The 15,221-nt window shown below is 39.8% G+C and overlaps 1 protein-coding gene across 1 annotated transcript; it reads right to left on the reverse strand.

Moving 5' to 3' along the window:
• Positions 1-8,751: 8,751 nt before the first annotated feature.
• On the reverse strand, positions 8,752-11,747 carry LOC308060221 (uncharacterized protein; the record flags this gene model as incomplete). Its single annotated transcript, XM_080378688.1, has 2 exons — positions 11,344-11,747; positions 8,752-9,939 (listed from the first exon to the last, which is right to left on the reverse strand). Exon 2 carries the CDS (start codon positions 9,763-9,765, stop codon positions 8,752-8,754), a length of 1,014 nt encoding a protein of 337 aa, XP_080234814.1. The 5' UTR covers positions 9,766-9,939; positions 11,344-11,747.
• Positions 11,748-15,221: the final 3,474 nt, after the last annotated feature.

The raw sequence follows: 15,221 nt of genomic DNA on the forward strand, positions 1-15,221 counted from the left end.
CCCATTAGAGTCAAACAATACCCTATACCAATGGAGGGTCGAAAGGGATTAAAACTTGTAGTTGACAGACTTCTGGAAAAAGGAACTTTAGAACCATGTACGTCACCTCATAATCCACCCATCCTCCCTGTAAAGAAATCTGATGGGTCATACAGGATGGTACAGGACCTGAGAGCTGTAAATCAGCAAACAATCACTAAATTCCCTGTAGTGGCAAATCCTTATACTTTACTGAGCCATCTATCTCCCAAACATACTTGGTATAGCGTAATAGATTTGAAAGATGCCTTTTGGGCCTGCCCCCTGGGTGAGAGATCCAGAGATTATTTTGCCTTTGAGTGGGAGGACCCTGAAACGGGATGAAAACAACAATTAAGATGGACTGTACTACCAAAGGGGTTTACAGAATCACCGAATTTATTTGGACAAACTTTAGAGAAAATCTTACCAGATTTTACATTACCCAGGGAGGTAAAATTATTGCAATATGTGGACGATCTATTAGTAGCAGGAGAAACTGAAGAAGGAACCCGAGAAACTACTATTAAATTGTTAGATTTTCTAGGAGAAAAGGGACCAAAGGTGTCTCAATCAAAATTACAGGTTGTAAAAGAGGAAGTGAAATATTTAGGGCATTGGCTGAGTAAGGGAAGAAAGAAGTTGGATCCTGACAGGGTATCTGGGATCCTAGCCTTAAGACCCCCACAAACTAAAAAGGGAATTTGGCAGATATTGGGATTATTAGGATATTGTAGACCATGGCTTGAAAGCTACAGCGAAAAGGTTAAATTCTTATATGAGAAATGAATAACCAACTTCAGTGATTCACAGAAGATGATCAGAAATTTGAGGAAATAAAAAGGGCATTAATGCAAGTGCCTGTATTGAGCCTCCTAGATCTGGGAAAACCTTTTTATTTTTTTTTGTGAATACATCAAACCAGGCAGCATATGGAGTCCTTACTCAAGACTGGGCAGGAATTAAGAAACCCGCAGGGTATTGTTCTAAGTTACTTGATCCGGTAAGTAGAGGACGGCCTGCTTGTCTCCAAGCTTTGGTCGCTACAGCATTACTAATAGAGGAAGTTAGGAAGATTACCTGTAGTGCTCCTTTAAAAGGTGTATACTCCACACAATGTCAGAAGTGTTTTACAACAGAAAGCGGAAAAATGGTTAACAGATAGCCGGATCCTAAAGTATGAAGCAATACTAATTGACTCCCCTGACTCAGAACTGAGGGTAACCTCTGCTCAGAGTCCAGCACAGGTTTTGTTTGGAGAACCATCGGAGAAATTACAACACAACTGTTTAGAGGTAATTGAAACCCAGACGAAGGTAAGGCCAGATTTAAGGGATACTGAATTGGAGAAAGGAGAAGCATTGTTTACAGATGGCTCCTCCCGGGTATGGAAGGGAAAATAAAATCAGGATATGCAAGAATTAATAAGGACCTAGAACCTGTGGAATCAGGACCTTTGAGTCCATCATGGTCAGCTCAGGCTTGTGAGCTGTATGCCCTGTGTAGGGCCCTGGAATTGTTAAAAAAGGGGAAAAGTGGGACTATATTTACAGATTCTAAATATGCATGTAGGGTGGTCCACGCTTTTGGAAAAATTTGGGAAGAAAGAGGTTTAATTAATACTCAAGGGAGGAATTTTATACATCAGGAATTAATAGTAAGAATTTTAAGGGCATTAAGAGAACCAAGGGAGATAGCAGTGGTACCTGTGAGAGGACACCAAAAGGGATTAGATTACCAAACCACAGGAAATAATTTAGCAGATAAAGAAGCCCAGGAAGCAGCCTTGAGGACTCAGGACGTAGCACAGGAGGAAGAAAGACAAGAGGAAGAAGAAAAGAAGTTTACCCCTGAGGAACAAACAAAATTGGAGAGAATAGGAGCTAAGTTAGAACAAGGAAAATGGACACTGCCCGATGGGCGAGAGATGTTGCCAAAAGCCTATGCTAGGCAAATATTGGAACATTTGCATGCACAACACATTGGGGTACAAAGGCGTTAAGTGATCATTTCCTTAAACAATTTGGCTGCATTGGGATTTTTGAAATAGCAAAGCAAATCACACAGGGTTGCTTAACTTGTCGGAAGATAAATAAGAAAGTGTTTCGACAAGTAGCCATGGGGGGGAAGAAAACCAGCTTACAGACCTTTTGAGAAAGTACAAGTTGATTTCACTGAATTACCAAAGGTAGGGAGGATAAAATATTTGTTGGTAATAGTAGATCATTTAATACAATGCGTAGAGGCTTATCCTGTAGCACGAGCTACGGCACAAACAGTGGTAAATATTTTATTAAAGCATTTGATACCTAGATATGGGATAATCCAGTACGTTGATTCTGATCAGGGCACACACTTTACTCCCAAGATAATAAAATTATTTTGTCAATCATTAGGTATTCAGTGGGAATACCACATTCCGTGGCACCCACAAAGCTCGGGGAAAGTAGAAAGAATGAATCAAACAATAAAACAACAATTAGCTAAGTTAATGATAGAGACACAAATGCCCTGGACGAAATGTTTACCACTGGCACTTTTAAACATAAGAACTAAACCACACAGTGAGACTGGATTATCGCCATATGAAATGTTATATGGCATGCCTTATTCTCAAGGGATGCCTCTAGGGAACAGTGTAGTTGAGGATCATAGCATCCAAAAATATATCACTACCATCGGAAAGAGATTAAAAGAGCTGAGAGAGATTGGGATGATGGCTCAAACACCACCTTTAGGTTTTGCAATACATCAGTTGAAAGCGGGAGATGAGGTTTTGATAAAAACATGGGAAGAAGAAAACCTATCTCCCCTCTGGTGATTTGAAGAATCAGTCAGCAAGATGCAGGCGGGTGGAGGTTATCTTTATTCGGCAGCGCTGGGTGCATGGGGGATCGCTCCACCAAAGTCATGCACACCGAGGGGGCTTTTCAGTCCCCCCTTTATACATGCTACTCAGACCTATTCATTAGTTTTCCAAGAAATTGTTTATATATTCATCACAATTCTGAGACTCCATTTACATATCTCATGCCTGCGCAATGTCCTTGAGGAGTTGTCTCTATGCAGACTCTATTCCTTAGCGGTCACGTTTAAAGTCTCCATCTTCGCCACATCGCATGTACCACAGGAATCTAAGACAAAATGTCCCTTCTAAAGGTAGCCACCCAAGGACTTAGCAGTCTGTGCATCCGTCATGTGGCAATAAGGGTCCTTGGACATTTCCCGACTTTTAACTAAACATAGGTGTGTCATCCTTTAGATAAGTGGTACAGCATTCACTGTTCACTGGGAAGGACCTTTTCCTGTTTTATTAACTACAGAAACAGCTGTAAGAACTGCTGAGAAAGGATGGCCACATGTTTCGCGAGTAAGAGGTCTGGTGAAGGAGTGGAAAATAACATCTGAACCAGGAAGAACTAAACTAACCATCAGAAGAACTTGACGAAGCCTTCATCAAAGAGCATAAGCTAAGTTGCTGTGGGAAGTTCATTGTAATTACTCCTGTAGAATTAAGCAGTAACCGGGAACAGTTAAGAGCCAGTAATGTATTAATGTATAGGAGGATTGACAAAAAGTCGTACCCTCTCAAGCCCCTGGAGAGGAGCCGGTACTAGTGCCTGTCCATCGTGTAAACAGTGCTGTTTATTTTTAAGGGCTAAGTGTTCCAAATGTTTTAAGTATATTACTTCCCCAGGAGGAGGACAGGAACACTATCTAAATAACAGCTTAGAGTTTCGGTGTATTCGATACAAAGCCACCACCCCCTTCCATAACCTACCCTGGGTAAAGGTTTTATTGTCATTGATTTAATCAAGAAGTGTTTTTAGGAAATAAGAGACAGTAATAAGCTATCCACAATATATAGCAAAATTTTTGGGACGCAGCATACAAATTATCTCATCTGGCTGTTTAAAAGAGACGATCCCTTAAGATTAACGAAGAGGGCAAGACCGGATAGGGAACTGGTGCTGCGGCTTGGAAGGTCTGCCAAGGGCTGCAACCCCTTCGGGCTGTGACCATCGATCGCTATAGCCCTTACCGGACCTCTTCTAGTCCTGCTTGGGGTGAGTTCCTTAACCCAGGCTACGACGAACAACTGCAATCAATGTATAGTAACTACTAGAAGGGGACGGGTAAGTTCCCAAACCTTGGTGTATCATACGGTCTATGACTGTAAAGACCAGAAAATAGGAATCTGCATTCATAACCAAACCCAGTATGCTCTATGCAGAAAAGGTAACAGGACCGTATGCTATGATCCAAAAGAACTCCCTTATCAATATTGGGTGGAAATTAAGACAAATTCGGAAGTAGGTAGATTAATTGGAACAAGTCGGGTTATAACCAATTTGAACACGTCAGTATCAGTAATCTTTGATGCATGTGATATTATAGATGATGATCTAGACACTAATTGTGGGAGTTTGGAGTGGAGACGGTACTATAGTAATCAACCAAAATACATCTGCCCCGGCGGACATCAATGTCAAATAAACCCTGATTATGTACCTAGTCAAACCGCGAGGTATCAAGCGGCACACCTATGCCGAAGAAGGGGATGGTCCTGTGTATGTTGGGATACTGCAGGCTGGCGATATGATAATCCACGTGGAAATTTACAAGCTTCAATCACAAGGGTACAAACAGACAGTAATTGTACAACCCGTACCTGCAATCTAGTAAATTTAACTCTTACAAATTTAGAGATTTGGAAACAGAAGAAAGTAACCAAAATTGGACTTAAGATATATGGACCTGGAGAAGACCCGGGTGTAGTTATTAATATTAAAATCAAAGAAAGGATAAAAGAGTCAGTGCAACACAGACTGTTATTCAACTCATTTTATCATGAAACAGAAACAGGAGTAAAATATGAAATTCCCACAGTTGCTAAAAATCTGTTTATAAATCTTGCTGAAAACATTGCTAAGTCATTGAATAGAACTAATTGTTATGTTTGTGGTGGAACAAATCAAGGTGAATGATGGCCATGGGAGGCTATGGAGAGCAACATAAGCAATCCCCAAGTATGGGAAACAATGAAAAAGGGTAATAGAAAACAACAATGGGTACTCCAAACGAGTATAATTGGAAGAAGTTGTTGGCAAAATCTAAAAAACCAAATGAAGACAAGTAGGTAACCTGGAGGGTGAAGGAGGTTACCTATGGAATGAAACTCAGAATAGCTGGGATAAATGGGGAAACCCACGGGAAATGAATCATCAATTTAAGAACTGGACCAATGGAACAAACACACCAAACGGTTGGCCAATGCCTGAAGGACGTTCCTGGATTTGTGGCAAACTAGCCTATGCATATTTACCAAAGAATTGGACAGGATCCTGTGTATTAGGAACTATAAGACCCAGTTTTTTCCTGTTACCCAGAGTTCGGGGAGAGCAATTAGGGGTCCCAGTATATGCTGAAGCTGATGAGCTAAGGAAAAGGCGCCATAAACGAAGCTTACAAATGGAAATTGGAAATATAATGAATGGCCTCCCGAAAGAATCATTGCCTATTATGATCCAGCTACGTGGGCAGAAGATGGATCCTGGGGTTATAGGACCCCAATATATATGCTTAATAGAGTAATTAGGCTACAAGCTGTAGTAGAAATAGTTGTAAATAAAACCGGAGATGCACTTGGATTAATTGCAAAACAAAATACCAAGATGAGAACCGCTTTGTATCAAAATCACTTAGCTCTGGATTATTTGTTAGCACAAGAAGGAGTCGTCTGCAGAAAATTTAACCTTAGTAGTTGTTGTTTAGAGATTGATGATGAAGGAAAAGCCGTAAATCAGCTGATAAAAGAAATGAAGAAAACTGCACGTGTCCCAGTTCAAACTTGGAATGTAATCAATCTAGAAGGATTGGGGGGGGGGGGGGCGGGGGGGCGGGAATTTATAGGCGGTGGTTGGCTTACTAAAATTGGGATCATTGTATTGGGGATATGTGGAGGATTGCTAATCATTCCATGTTTAACACCTTGTTTTACCAGATTAATACACTCGGTTATACAAGGGATACAAATATCTGCGGTACCTGTTCACCCAGAACCAGGGAAAGAGAAAACCCATTCCCTGATGATAATAAAAACAAAAAAAGATCCAACATTGATACCAATTCGACAAGTGTTGACTCGACTGGAAACGAAAACACGAATCAATACCATAAAAAAGAAGATGGGGGATGGTGAAATGTGTTCATTTGATTCGTGTCGATATAGAACAATGCTAGGACCGCAGGATGCAATGTAACCTTCTGTCTTACATACCCTTGTATAACCACACGCTTAAGAAAAACAGAGTGATCAATGGATATAGTTCCTGTATCTTGCAAAGAACATCTGGCTACATACCTAATTTCTCTATCTTAAAAAGGACATCTGGTTACACACCCTGACATGCAGGCTGAGCTGCTAACAGCATAGTGTTAAGTAAGAGAAGTTTACAGGGCGCATGCGTAAAATCTAGGGTCATCCTAAGGGTGAGCCGAGGAAGACTGCTGACTTCATCCACCGACCGCCAGGCAGGGGTTAAGATGACCCTCGGAGATAGAAAGAGCATGCGCCACGAAGTGCACGCCTGTTCCAAGGACCCATTTACATAAACCGACCCTTTCTTAGAAATAGCTAGGAATATGTCTTAGTTTAGGAAATATAAACCAAAAATAAACTTTGTACAGCGCGCGTCTTGGTGGAGCGGAGACTCCCGGCGCACCCAGAGCTGTTTGCTTGCCTCTATTTGCTTAATAAATTGCAAACTTTTATTGCAATCCTATTTTGGGACTAAGTTCTTTATCACAACGACATAAACACAGTTCCCATTTAAGTGATTAAAAACTGATAGAAACCGTTTATCAAGAAACCAGTTTTACAGTACCTTGTTCTTTTCACTCCCGGTTGTTGCTGCAGGTCTAGAAAACAGAAATATATTTCAGTACTGAAATGCTTACATTGATTATGAATAACACTACAGTTGCTTTGAAAACTTCACTGCAGAAATGAATTAAACTAAAATCTAGGATAACAACTTTGTTAGATGTAGTTGAAGACTGAAACAGTTACTGTCTACCATTATGTCTATTGGAAGGCTATTTTTTCTGCAAGATATTAAGCAAGTAGTTGAAATAACTATTCTCTCAGCTTCACACAAAGTGACAGAAATCTTACAGCTACAGACATGTAGCTATACGGTTACGTGCATTCCCTGTTTAATACCAGGGGTTTAGCTCTCTTCAGTACTGAGAATCCTTCTCCTACAGCTCAAAGAACTGTAATTTTGGATTCTCTGGTGTCCTAGTGTTACTGAAATCTCGGAATGAAGAACTTACCGACACCAATGTGATGTAGATAAGCAGACACTTCTTTATTGACGGCCGGGTGCGTGAGCGAGTCCTCTCACGATCAACGCACGCCAGGTCCCAAAATCAGATTCCAGATATAGAAGTTATTCATACATATTCATTAATGATTCATGCATAATCATAACATTTCCTGTAAATCATTTACATACTCTCCTCCTATATCCGATTCTGCGCAGTAAAGCTTAGAAAGGTCCAGAAATGGGTCTAGGGTACCATTTGGGTAGGTGGTATATGAGTCGGTGGTTGCGATCTCCCCCTGCCGGAATTACCTTTTACTAAAGTTCATGGTTTCTTGGCAGGCACCTACAAGCTTTTCCAGTCGACTCTCCCCAGTTCCCATTAATCTCATATTCTGACATTTCAATACACCTCTGCATACAGAAGACTGGTTAAGTACAAAGGAACCTTTCAACCCTAGAGTTATTACCTATGTTTCAACAATAGTTCCAGGCCCTTCTTCTAGCCTTGGTACAGGACGTACAGAAGATCTCATAACAACTTTTACTGTGTAGCTATAAGTTTCTTATAATTTTTTTTTCTTATCCTTCTATATTTTAATTTTATTAAATGATTTTATAAAATCAATTAATCAATCAAATAAAGTCAATCAATCTTAACTTATTAACAAATCGATAACAGTTCCCCCCTTTGAAAGTGTTGAAAATCATTATTTCAATACTTTCACATTATTCATGTATCTTTTGTTTCAACATATTTTGGTGATGGATCATGTCTTGATAAAATAGTTGGTACTTCTCTCATAATCATACGATTCACTGCAATTCTATTGGTAAACTGTTTCTTCAAACATGCTTATACTAGCATGCTCATCAAAAAAACAATTAATAACAGAAACAAAGTTTTAATTATAGATTGTATCCAAGAGCTCAAATTCCATCCCAGTTTGTTAAAAATTTTCCCAAGCCAATCTTCTGACATATCCTTTTGAATTGCTTCAGTTTCTTTTTCAGTTTTTCCTAATAGGTCTAGATCATGTTCCACATCCTGAGTGACATTTGGAATGTGGATACAACAGTGGTCCAATTTATCCTTGAGATATCCACATACTCCATGTTCTTTAAGTAGGAGCGTATCTAATGCCATTCTATTTGTAAAGTCATTCTGGAGGTCGCCTGTAATTATATATTCAATTCCTTAAACCCCTTTTTGGTAACGTTTGCTAATTTTTCCACTTGACCAGTTAAATGATAGAGCCATGCTCTGTTTCTATATGAAGCTATAGGATTTAAAAGTGATTCAAGTGCCCAACCAGTTTTCACTCCTGTAAATGGTTCATTCCAAATATCATCATTTATCCCAGATCTCTTTATTCATTTCAGTCCTAAATTCTCTAGAGATCCTTTAAATGGTGATTTCTTCCAAATTGGACATGCCTAAAGTGATTTGTTTCACCTTACCATCTAATGGTAGGTGTGTTGTCCAGGTTCCATCACTTAATGCCCAAACTAAATGTCCTGGACTTCGAATAGTAGATTTTCTACAACTAAACAAAGTTCCTTTTCTAACTGTAAAAGCGCTGGTTAAATTGAGAGTATTCTTAAGACCTCGACAACAACAACCATATTTCAAAGCAGCGGCCAACGGAGGAATTCTTTGGATTACTAAGTCTGCATTACTACAATCATACACTTTTTCACATTTCCACCACGGCACTATTTTATTTTCCTTCTCTCTCGATGTAGTTGACCTATCATTGACCCAGGGTAATACTGAAAAAAACTTTCCATCCCAGGTAAAACACCAAGAAGTTCTTGCCAGATACTGAAAATGGGAAAATATGGACATAGACCATATAGAGTCCCACTGGTCTACTAATTGGGTGCTTTGGCCAGTTTCGTTACACTTCCATTCCATGACACTTCTGCTCACATTGGTTTTAAATTGTTCATCATATGAACACCATCCCACAGTCTTAAATCTCCCTATTTTGGTAAAAACATGATTTAACAATTTTTCACAATCCGCCAGACTACCTGGAGTTTTCCACTGTTTTCTAATGACTTTCACTTGCTCATACCATTGAGTCACTGGCCTCTGTTCACAATAATTGGTTTCATTTTTATGTTCCAGGTTAGTCAAATTCATAGTTAAAATTCCCCATGGAATAGATTCACCTACTGCCTTCGGTATTGGCAAACAAGCAGTGATCTGCATGACATTTTGTAAATTGGCAAATTCTTTAGTCAATCCTACCAACAAATTTTCCTCGGCCATTTGTTTGGGAATGTCAATCACTTGTTCTGTTTCTATTTGTCTTTTGTTCCTGTCCACCAAGTCATCCCATGATCCCACCAACACTACCAACCAAAAAAAAATCCAAAAACCAATCATAACCTGATATGCAAAATTAGACATGTTTCAAAGTCAATTTTTAAGTCTCTGGGTCACGTTTCACAATCTTCCACGGAGTAGATGCTTTCTTCACGGTGCTTTCTTCACTCGAGTATAATGTATCCAAGCATCCGATTCTGCAATTTTGATAGCTGTAAAAGTGGTTAGCAGTATCTGGAAAGGTCCTCTCCAGCGCTCCTGCAAAGGTTCGGAGGTCCAAGTCTTCACATAAACATAGTCTCCTGGTTGGAAATCATAGACTGAATTTTCCAGGGATAAAGGTCTATTCCAAATTACTGCACTCCGAATTGCAGTCAAAGTTTTTCCTAGAGAAAGCAAATAGTTATACACATCCTGCTTTCCTTTCACATATATGTTTGGATTTGGTTCTGGAGACTCATATGGTTTTCCATATAGTAATTCATAAGGACTGACTGAGGTTCCACTCCTTGGCTGTACTCTTGATTCGTAATAACGCCAATGGAAGTGCCTGAGGCCACTTTAGAGTGGTTTCTTGACAAATTTTACTTATTTGTCGTTTTAAAGTTTGATTCATCCTCTCCACTTTCGCACTAGATTGTGGCCTCCAAGAGGAATGTAAATCCCAATCAATACCCAAGACTTTACTAACACTTTGGACTGCTTCATCAACAAAGTGTGGACCTCTGTCAGAGGAAATTCCAATAGGAACTCCAAATCTCGGAATTATTTCTTGTAATAACCACTTTACAACCTCTTTTGCTTGTGTGGTGCGACAGGGAAGGGCTTCTGGCCATCCTGTAAAAGTATCAACTCTTACCAGGATGTACCGGTACCCACTTTGTCTAGGTAGCTCTGAAAAATCTACTTGCCAATAATCTCCAGGTTCTGTACCAGACTTCAGTCTACCCATTTGAACCTTTTTCTTAATCACTGGATTATTTTTCAAACGTACTTCACACTTTGCAGTTACCATTTAGCTATTCCAAACATCTTAACTGATATTACTTGCTTTCGTAAAGATGTTACTAAGGCTTCTGCCCCCCAGTGACATTCTTGGTGTCTCATTTGAATGATCTCCCTCATCAAAAGAGGTGGAATTACTACTTGTCCGTTAGGAGTTACCCACCATCCAGCTAAGTTTTTCTTAGCATTTAATACCTGACCCAATTTGTCATCTTCCTCTGAATATCTCGGGTTTCCCCTAGGAAGGGTTACTGGTTTAGAAGGAATGATTGCCATTTGCAATGCTTGTTTCTTTGCTACCTTTTTTGCTGTTCTATCAGCTAAATTATTCCCAGCTATTATTTTTGCATTCCCAATCTGGTGTGCCTTACAGTGCATGATTGCTACTTGATCTGGCTTTTGAACTGCTTGCAATAATGGTAAAATTTCTGTTTGATGCTTAATGTTTGATCCTTGAGAGGACAAGAACCCCCTCTCTTTCCACAAAGCTCCATGGACATGCACTACCCCAAAGGCATATTTTGAATCAGTCCAGATATTTACTCTCTTGTCTTTGCTTATCTCTAAGGCTCGAATTAAAGCGATGAGTTCTGCCTTTTGGGCTGATGTGGTACTCGCCAATGCTCCTGCTTCTATAGCTGTAGTCTCTGTTGTTACCGCATATCCGGCGTATCGGACTCCTTGTTCCGTAAAGCTGCTTCCATCAGTATACAATTCCCAGTCTGGTCGCTCCAATGGCACATCCTTCAGATCTTCACGACTGGAATAAACATACTTGATGGCAGCCAAGCAATCATGTTCCAGTTGTCCTTCCTCCTGTATGGAGCTTAAAAACACTGCAGGATTTACCAGGTTAGTTGTCTTTAGAATCACATCATCTTGTTCAGTCAATACTACCTGGTATTTCATCATTCGGCTGGGGGACAGCCAATGCCCCCCCTTCTGTTCTAGGACAGTTATCACCATGTGTGGGACATAGACTGTTATTGTTCTTCCCAAAGTCAATTCCCGAGCTTCTTGTATGAGCATCACTGTTGCTGTCACTGCTCGAAGGCAGTTTGGCCACCCTTTACTCACGGTGTCCAGTTGTTTAGAGAAGTATCTGACTGGTTGTTTCCAGCTTCCTATCCTCTGGGTTAACACTCCCAGTGCCAGGTGTTGCCTTTCATGTACAAACAGCTGGAAATCTTTGGTTAGATCTGGCAGTCCCAAGGCAGGTGCAGACATTAAGGCACGTTTCAACTCTACAAAAGCCTTTTGTTGTTGTGGGCCCCATACAAAGGGAGAGTTCTTTTGGGCCTCGTACAGCGGTTTAGCTATTAGCCCATAGTTCATGATCCAAAGGCGACAACACCCAGTCATTCCCAAAAATGCTCTGAGTTCATGAATATTTCTCGGCTCAGGTATACCACAAATAGCTTCTTTGCGATCTTTTCCTAACTGTCGTTGTCCTTTTGAAATCTCAAAGCCCAGATATATCACAGTCTGGCAGGCTATCTGGGCTTTCTTCCTGGATACCTTATACCCATTTAGTCCCAGGAAATTCAAAAGGTCAATAGTCACCTGTATACAAATAAATCTTTCTTTTGTAGCAATCAATATATCATCCACGTATTGTAAAAATAAATGCCCAGGTCTTGGTTTGTCCTGTTTCCAGATTTCAAATTCCTTTGCTAAATGATTTCATAAAATAGCTGGACTGTTTTTAAATCCTTGGGGTAATCTAGTCCATGTCAGCTGCATCTTTCGGTTTGAGGATTTTCCCATTCAAAAGCAAACAGTCTTCTGGTTTCCTTTTCCAAAGGTATACGAAAGAAAGCATCTTTTAAATCAAGCACTCTAAACCACTGATAATTCTCCCTCAATGCTGTTAACAGTGTATAAGGGTTTGCTACTACAGGATAAATATCCTTAACTATTTGATTTACTGCTCTCAAGTCTTGTACCAGTCTATATTCACCCGAGGGTTTTCTGGCTGGTAAAATAGGAGTATTATACTCAGATTCACATTCTTCCAAAATTTTATACTCCAAACATTTATCAATCAATTTCTTCAATTCCTGTCTCACTTCTGATTTGATTAGATATTGTTTAATTCTCACTGTTCCTGCGCCTTCCTTCAAATCTATTTTAACAGGTTCTGCTAGTTTTGATTTACCAGGAATATCTGTCTCCCATACAGTAGGGATCACTGCCAAATCCACCTCTGGTGGAATTTCTTGTTCCTTTACCTTTTCTTGTATTATCAAAACTTCTCCCGTGTTTGACTCTGGTATCTTCAAAAAGAATTCTCCTTCATCAAAAACAATTTGTGCATTTAATTTAGATAACAAATCTCTTCCTAACAAGGGTACCGGACATACTGGTACATACAAAAATTCATGTGTAATTATTTTATTTCCAAATTTCAAATCTATGGGTTGTAGGAATGGCCTGTTTTCTTCTTTCCCTGTTGCTCCTTTTATATTGGCTGGTTTTGTTCCAGTTTTTCCTTTACAAGTATTTAATAAAAAAAATGTCGCTCCTGTATCCACTCCCAACCTCACAATTTAAACAACATTTTTTTCCACTTTCTTATTATCAGAAGTTATAGCCATTACCAAATTATCTCTAATAGTTAGCTTACATTCATCCTGCCAGTCCTTTGTCTTAAGGAAAAAAACAAATCCACATATGGCATTTCACTCCATTTCCCTTCTCTTTTACAATACAGCATTAACTGCAGAATAGTGTTATAATTCAGTGTCCCATTCGTGGGCCACTTTTCCTGATCATCCAATATATACAAAGGCCACCAATTATTACGATACTCAAATTATTACAATACTCAATCATCTGGCTCTTTTGCAGATCATCCTGTAAATTTCCCCAATGTGCCAATAAACATCCCAACAAAGAATTTTTCGGGATTTTGTCATTTACAGCAAGATTACCCATGCTTTTACTTTTAAACAACCGAGTTAACTTAGTTGCCATGGTGTAATTACTCACAGTACGATACACAATTATTCAACTCTGTCACTCCGATCCGCGGATCCACATTCGCTTTCGTTCTCAATTATACGTCTCACCCTTACAGCCACTCACACTTTCCCACAGTTACTTTAAACAAACATATAACACAATATTGTACCTCTTAATTTTCTTCTTAATACACAAACTCACAAAACCAACAAAAAACCAAAAACCCCTTCTAACTTCTTGTTAGAGGCACTACCTTAGAGAACACTATAGCATATAGTTTCTCTTGTCTACACTTTTGTCCAACCCTGCAATAGCTTTCGCTTATGTCTTACGGGCAGACGCCTAGTCCTACCCTGCGCAGCTCTTTCACCGCATCTGACAGGCAGACTTACTCAGTGGGACTGCAACCCATTGGTGGGACTCCATCCCACTCCTTACCATACCCTTATTATAGTGGGACTCCTACCCACTTCCTCTAGTGCACTTACTCACTTACTTTAGTGGGACTCCAACCAACTTACTACAATTAAAAAAAAGAAGTGTCTTACCAAAAATCCAGGGAACGTCGTGAAGAGCCTTACGGATCGGGGATCGATGGGTATGCCGAGAAATCCTCGGTGCCGGCTGGAACCGATCAGGTCCCCGACTCCTTTGTTCTCCTTCAGCGCGGTCCCATCTGGGTCGCCAAAACTGTTACCGAAATCTCAGAATGAAGAACTTACCGACACCAATGTGATGTAGATAAGCAGACACTTCTTTATTGACGGCCGGGTGCGTGAGCGAGTCCTCTCACGATCAACGCACGCCAGGTCCCAAAATCAGATTCCAGATATAGAACTTATTCATACATATTCATTAATGATTCATGCATAATCATAACATTTCCCGTAAATCATTTACATACTCTCCTCCTATATCCGATTCTGCGCAGTAAAGCTTAGAAAGGTCTAGAAATGGGTCTGGGGTACCATTTGGGTAGGTGGTATAGGAGTCGGTGGTTGCGATCTCCCCCTGCCGGAATTACCTTTTACTAAAGTTCATGGTTTCTTGGCAGGCACCTACAAGCTTTTCCAGTCGACTCTCCCCAGTTCCCATTAATCTCATATTCTGACATTTCAATACACCTCTGCATACAGAAGACTGGTTAAGTACAAAGGAACCTTTCAACCCTAGAGTTATTACCTATGTTTCAACAATAGTTCCAGGCCCTTCTTCTAGCCTTGGTACAGGACGTACAGAAGATCTCATAACAACTTTTACTGTGTAGCTATAAGTTTCTTATAAATTTTTTTTTTTCTTATCCTTCTATATTTTAATTTTATTAAATGATTTTATAAAATCAATTAATCAATCAAATAAAGTCAATCAATCTTAACTTATTAACAAATCGATAACACTAGGTCAAAGAACTGTAATTTTGGATTCTCTGGTGTCCTGCGTCTGGCTGGGATGCAGTTTATTTTCTTCACAGCAGCCCACACAGCGCTGTGTGTTAGATTTCTGACCAAAACAGCGGTGACAACACACCAGGTTTTTAGCTAGTGCTGAACAGTGTCAACAACTTCTCTTTC

Source organism: Falco punctatus (genome assembly GCF_963210335.1).
Source record: "Falco punctatus genome assembly, chromosome: 3".
NCBI classification, from domain to species: domain Eukaryota; kingdom Metazoa; phylum Chordata; class Aves; order Falconiformes; family Falconidae; genus Falco; species Falco punctatus.